The sequence below is a fragment of the Orycteropus afer genome, unplaced genomic scaffold (genome assembly GCF_000298275.1).
Source record: "Orycteropus afer afer isolate SDZICR_OR568_19922 unplaced genomic scaffold, OryAfe1.0 scaffold00027, whole genome shotgun sequence".
In the NCBI taxonomy this organism is placed as follows: Eukaryota; Metazoa; Chordata; class Mammalia; order Tubulidentata; family Orycteropodidae; genus Orycteropus; species Orycteropus afer.
Genome location: NW_006921614.1, coordinates 7,516,172 through 7,522,874, shown reverse-complemented (window position 1 = coordinate 7,522,874; position 6,703 = coordinate 7,516,172). Strand labels below are relative to the sequence as shown.

The following is a 6,703-nucleotide window of genomic DNA, read 5'->3' as shown; positions in this document are numbered from 1 at the left end:
ATAAAAAAGAATTTGTTTAACATTAGGAAAAATGTTATTCCAAGTTGTATTTATTCATTTATTTATGTATTTCTAATTTTTGACGTGATTAAAAAGCCCTTCAGTAGAAGGCTCCTGGAGAAAGGGAGAGATTATCACACCACCTTTTAATTCTATCCCTGTGCTGTGCTAACACCATCAATATTAAGATCTCACATGGGTCGTGTTTGAAGAAGTTTCTGTGTCAATAAAACTTTAGCTTCCCATCAGACCTTATTCAGTAAATATTTATACCACATACTGGTTGTCTCAAGTCGACTTTGACTCATGGTGACCTCCTATGTATCAGAATAGAACTGTGCTCCATAGAGTTTCCAATGACCTATTTTTTTTGGAAGTAGATTACCAGGCCTTTCTTCTGAGGCCCCTGTGGGTACACTCTGACCTCCAGCCTTTTGGTTCGCAGCCAAGCACATTAACTGTTTGCACCACCCAGGCACTTTAGTGAGTATCTAGATAGGGTTTAGTAAGTATTGATAATGAAATGACTTTAATCAACACCTGCTGTTATTTTAAGTGTTTATTAATGTCTTTAAAGCTCTTCCTTTCCAGGTAGGTGGAACCTAAGATATTATATGTCTGAGCTATAAAGCTATATATGCTAAAGTGATCCTAATTTATTCAGCTTTTATGAGAATAAAATAAAGATATGCAAGGAGAATTAACTTGTGTTGACCTCCCTGACTACTGTTTTCCTGACACTTAGGTCATATTTCATTATATCATGATGAAATCACAATGTCAGCTCGGAGTACTGCTTCTACTTTAGATAGAATTCAAGCCATGTATTAAAAAGGCATGTAGACAAAAATTTGTTTATCTGAATTGTTGTCATAAAGTGAGCTGTGTTTCCCCTTCAGGAGTTACAAAAGAGAATGATAGAGATTGTTTTGTCTGCCTATCCTTCTGCACTTGGTTATCTGTCCCAGTGCTTCACACCTTTCTGTTTGCCAGCAGGATTGTCTTTGATGCTTTTTAATAAAAAATATTGGTAAGGGATTGTTGGTCCCAAAGATGGGCAAACACACAGGTACATGGACTCCTTCTTTTTGAGATGCAATTACAAATAAACAATTGCTCTGCACATGTGAGCCTCCAAGCAGGAAACTTGGATTCCCCAGGGGACTTGTGAACATTTCCCTGATGATGGTGACAGGGAGAGCTTTCTTCCAAGCAAAAAAAATGTGTTGGTGAAACTTGCTCAGCAATAAGGGATGAACTATTGATACACAAAACCACACTGATGAATCTTTAAATAATTATAATGAGTGAAAGACACTAGATTAAAAAAAAAGAGAACATACATTAGGATTCTATTTTTTATAAAATTCTAGGAAACGTAAACTATAGTGACAATAAGTAGATTGGTAGTTGCTTGGGGATATGAGGGGTGAGAAGAAGAAGTAGAAGCAGTGGGTAAATGGGCAGGATTACAAGGGGCATCAGGAGACTTTTGGTATGATGGATTTGGTCATTATCTTGCTGAGGTGATAGTTTGATGGTATAAATAAATGTTAACATTTATCAAATGGTATATATTGTATATGTGCAGTTTATTATATGTCTATTATATCTAGGGGCTCTGGTGGCATAGTGCCTAAGGCATTTGAGTGCTAATCAGAAGGCTGGTGTTCAAACCTATCAGCCACTCCTTGGAAGGAAGGTTGGGCAATCTCCTTCCTTTAGTGATACTGCCTCGGAAACCCAAGGAGGGGTCACTGTGAGTCAGATTTGACTCGACAGCAGTGAATTGGGTTTTGTTTTTGGTATTTATCTCAGGGTGGTACAAATGGTTAACGTACTATGCTGCTAACACTATGCTGAAAGATTAGAGGTTTGAGTCCACCTGAAGTCTCTTGAAAGAAAGACCTGCTGATCTACTTCTGAAAAACCAACCATTGAAAACTCTATGGAGCACAATTCTCCTCTGATGCACATGTGATCACCATGAGTTGGAATTGGCTTGATGGCAATTGGTACTAGTATTTGAGGAGCCTTGATGACACAGTGGTTAGGCACTTACTTGACTGCTAAACAATAGGTTGGTGGTTCAAACCTATTTGGTGCTTCAGGAAAAAATCTAGTGTTTCATAATTCCTTGCCATCTGATTTTTGATTTGTGAAATATCTTTATTTTTTTAAAAAATTATATTTTAATTTTATAATTCTTTTAAAAAAGAATTATATTTTAATTGTCAAGAACAAGAATTTTGGAATTGGGCAGACCTACGTTTCTGTAGTCATTTGCTAGCTGTGTGACTTTAGTAAGACCCTTGATCTCTCTTGTATTTTTTTCCCTCTCTGAAATGAGATAACAGAGCCATAGAAAGTCCTCAAAATTTGGAAGCAATTATTGTTTTTATTTTAATTTATCTTACATTCTAATTACTAGGAAATTTAAAATGCAGATAATCTTAGGAGAGAAAATACAGTGTTTTCTCAGTGCAGGGCATTGTGAAAGCTAGGTTCTTCCTCTGTTCCTCACTGGGCCACCTGCTTTGCTAGGGGACCCTGTCTTCTGATCCATTGCTTTTAGTGACCTCTGCTCTTTGAAGATTTTAGTTGTTTTGAACTCATTTGTCTTTTCCTTTTTTAAGTAATAAGATTATTGTTCAAAAGTGCTATATTTATGAGTGCTTGTTGAGAAATCTAAGGAGCTCTGGTGGTGTAATACCTAAGGTATTTGACTGCTAACCAGAAGGTTGGTGGTTCAAACACACCAGCCACTCCTCTGAAGGAAGACCAGGCAATCTGCTTCTGTAAAGATTTCTTGGCCTGGAAACCCAAGAGGGGTCGCTTGAGTCAGAATAATCTTGATGGCAGTGTTTTTTTTTTTTTTTTTTTTTGGATATTGAGAAGTATTTCCAGCATTTAGCATGTGCGTTTTCTTGTTTAGTAGTAAATCTGCTTACTATCCATCTGTAGGAAAAGTGTTTTGACTTTTTAAAATATTGCTTATATTTAGCTGGTATATCTTATTTAACTTTGATTTAACCTTTTTCATTAACTCAACTCACTGTTGTTCAGTTGGCTCTGACTCATAGGGACCCCTCCTTGGGTTTCTGAGGTGGTATCTCTACAGAAGTAGATTGCCTAGTCTTCCTTCCGAGGAGTGGCTGGTGGGTTTGAACCACCAGCCTTCTGGTTAGCAGTCAAATACCTTAGGCATTACGACTTACAAACTTAATATTAAAAAATAAATATATGTACTGACTGAAGTTTGATCATTTCATCTTAAATCGGTCATATTGGTAATACAGTTCTGGAGCTCTTAAATGTCATTTTCTCTTATAAAAACTAACAGACTTCCCCATGCTCTGTGATAGTGGCCTAGGTTTTTCCCTCTGTCAGATGGTTGCAGTGATTGGATAGATTATTGATTTAGTTACCAAGTGTGCTCAAGTTACACAAAGTGTTTTTCATATTGGAAAAGACATGCCCCATTTTTCACGAATTTTTAGATTTATTGCCTCGCCCTAAAGTGTTGCAAATTAGTTTGCTTGCTATTTATTTTACTTAGAATGTAATAATTGGTGTCATTAGTAGAGGGACAAATTTGATCATGAGAAACAATAGGCTACTTTTTAACATTAGTTGTTTCTTTTTATTTGGCATTTTTACAGGACTGGAGATAAGATGGGTAGACTGCTACTTTCCTTTTACACATCCTTCCTTTGAGATGGAGATCAACTTCCATGGAGAATGGCTGGAAGTTCTCGGCTGTGGGGTGATGGAACAACAACTGGTGAATTCAGGTAGACAAGAATCCAGAATTTCATTTGCAGACACTCTCTTGAAAAACACGGTCTGCATATTAATTTCTTTTCATATCATTTTAATGTATTTACACACTCATGTGGGGATAGCAACATCTATTTCTCTCTTCTTATTGTTCTCTTGAATTGTCTCCCATGCTTAATTCGTAAAGAACTCAGTTTCTGACATCTATTTTTGCTAAAGGAGTCCCTAGATGGTGCAGACAGTTAACCTGCTTGGCTGCTAACCGAAAGATTGGAAGTTTGAGTCTAGTCAGAGGTGCTTCAGAAGAAAGACCTGGTGATCTACTTCTAAAAAATCAGCCATTAAAAACTCTATTGAGCATAGTTCTACTTTGTTGACTCAACATCGACTCTTTATTTTAAATTTTGCTAAGGCTTTTTATTTTTGTGAACACTCTTATTCAGCAATTAGGTGTTGGATTTGTATTTTATGATTTTGTGTTTATTGACATGCTGCTTTTTAATTCCTCAAAGGCCTTTGTGGCATTTCACATGACTGCAGTTTGCCTTCCATATTCTTTAAGCACAAAGCCACTGTGTCCTTTTTGTCCATATTGCATCTAGTATAAGGAAAAGAAACCAAACCTATTGCCATTGAATCTATACCAACTCATAGCAATCCTATATAAGGCAGAGGAGAACTGCCCCATCAGGTTTCCAAGGCTGTAATCTTTGCATAAGCAGACTGCCACATCTTTCTCCTGAAGAGAGGCTGGTGGGTTCATACTGCCAACCTGTCCATTAGCATCCAGGTGCTTAAAGTTGTGTCACCAAGGTGTTAAGTATAATGTCCCAAATTCAGCAGATATCTTGTAAATAGAATAAAACTCATTAAAAGAATGAATGAGACCTATGTTTTCTTAGGAGAAAGCAAGCTCCTTGTTGCAGGAAATATTTAAACAGAAGTTGTCTTAATGTCACAGACACTTTCTAACCAAGTGGAGGGTCGAGATTACCTTTTGTGGTCTTTCCTCATCTCTGTTTCTACAATTTTAAATTGTGTGATTGATTTTAGAGGAAGGAAGAAAAAAAGTGTAAGAAATAGGAAGATAAGGAAACTCCATCTCAAAGATGTATATGCATCTCAATAGAAAACAAAATCCTGGGAGCAAATGTATAAGATTTATTTACTTCTTGAGTAGGAGCTAACCACAGATCCTTCTTGGGTGTTTTGTTTTGGTTTTTAGACAAAAGATTGGATAAACCCCAGGCCTCTCGCTCAGGGAGTGCCAAGTATCAGAGGCCAGAGCTCAGATAGGAAATCAGGGAATGTTCAGCTGACCTTTCAGTTGTCACTTGCAATTGTGTGTCACTGTACATTTTCCAGTATCTTTAATGGGTTTTTATGAGGTTTATTCACACAGTAATTGGCTGAATATAGCCATCTGAAACAGGTTTCCAAGTCATTATTGTGCATTAATGAGACTGCTGTGGTACAATTAGATCAGTCATGTCAGGTATTGTTGAAGAAAATGGCAAAGTAGAAAAAAAATAAAATAAAGAGACTTAAGATCAAACATGTTTGAGAGTTTCATTGTGGTGATGAGAGGTGCTTCACATTGTTAGGAAATTGTACAATTTAAGTTAAATACCTTGCAAGAATGGTAGACTAGATTTCATCACAGACATTCTGTATAGGGTTTGTTATTTGTACTTGAAGTAATTGTGACACAGTTCAGCACTATATTCCCATACTCAAATGTGTTTTGACATCTACTGTTAAAGTTTTTAAACTGTGTGCCTGACAGTCAGTCATTAACCACAAACATTATTCGCAAACATAGCCAATTATCTGTTTTCTGACTTTCTGAGGTTCAGAGGGGGGGTATTGGTGGTGCAGTAGTGAAATTCTCAACCTCCATGCACGAGATCCCATGTTTGATTCGTAGCCAATGCAACTTTTGCACAGCCACCAGCCATGTGTCAGTGGAGACTTTGATGTTGCTGATGCTAAACAGGTTTCAGTGAAGCTTCTAGACTGAGACAGACTAGGAAGAAAGGCCTGACGAGCTACTTGTGAAAATCAGCCAATGAAAACCCTATGGAACACAATGGTCCAATACCCAGCTGATCACGGGGATGGCAAAGGGCGGGCAGCATTTAGTTGCATTGTGCGTGGGTTTGCCATGAGTCAGGCTGACGTGATGGCAACTAACAACAAGTCATAGATAAAGAATGGCCACATGCACATCATCCTTCTACTTTGATTTGCCATTCTCTCCATCTTTCCTTCTGTCATTTTCTTTCCTTTTCCTTTCCATTCCTTTTATTTTCTTGTTCTGCTTCTGCCCTGTTATTTATTTTTAACCAGAACTTCTAAGACATCATAACACTTAACTGATGCATATTCTTCAAGTTCTTCTAGAGGTGCAGAAACCACAGAAGCTAAAGGGAGCAATGATTATAGCTGGTATCAGTTAGATCCTTACTGTAAGTGAGGTACCTCACCAAATGCTTTATATGCTTCATTGCATTTAACCTTGAGGTAGATGCCATTATCATCTCCATTTTACAGCTCCTTAAATAGGTGCTTGGGATCACATAGCTAGATAATGGTAGTGAGAACTGATCAAGTCTTTCTGTCACCCAAGGTAACTACTATGCTACTATGTGCTACTTGAATAGTAAACTGCATGATTTTGAAGTGGCTAAAATTTCATGTAGAATAAATTACCCTACCTAACATAGAGTGAAGAACTGCAAGAAAACAAAACTAGCAAACAGCAAACAAAAGTTTATTTGTTCTGAATATTGTATTAGTCCGTTATTGTAAAAGTTAAGGAAAGATTTATATATTGGAGGACATTTTCTTTGTTGGTTACCAGGGGTGGGAGGGGAGGGGAGGGAATGCTGTTAGATAGATAGAGATAAATATTGATTTGGGT

General features: G+C 37.3%; 1 protein-coding gene across 1 annotated transcript in view; it reads left to right on the top strand.

Moving 5' to 3' along the window:
- Window positions 1–6,703, top strand: part of FARS2 (phenylalanyl-tRNA synthetase 2, mitochondrial) — a 635,598-nt gene that overhangs the window by 114,295 nt on the left and 514,600 nt on the right. Inside the window, exon 3 of the mRNA XM_007935346.1 lies at window positions 3,663–3,794. Coding sequence (XP_007933537.1) covers window positions 3,663–3,794 — 132 coding nt within the window. The remainder of the gene's footprint in view (window positions 1–3,662; window positions 3,795–6,703) is intronic.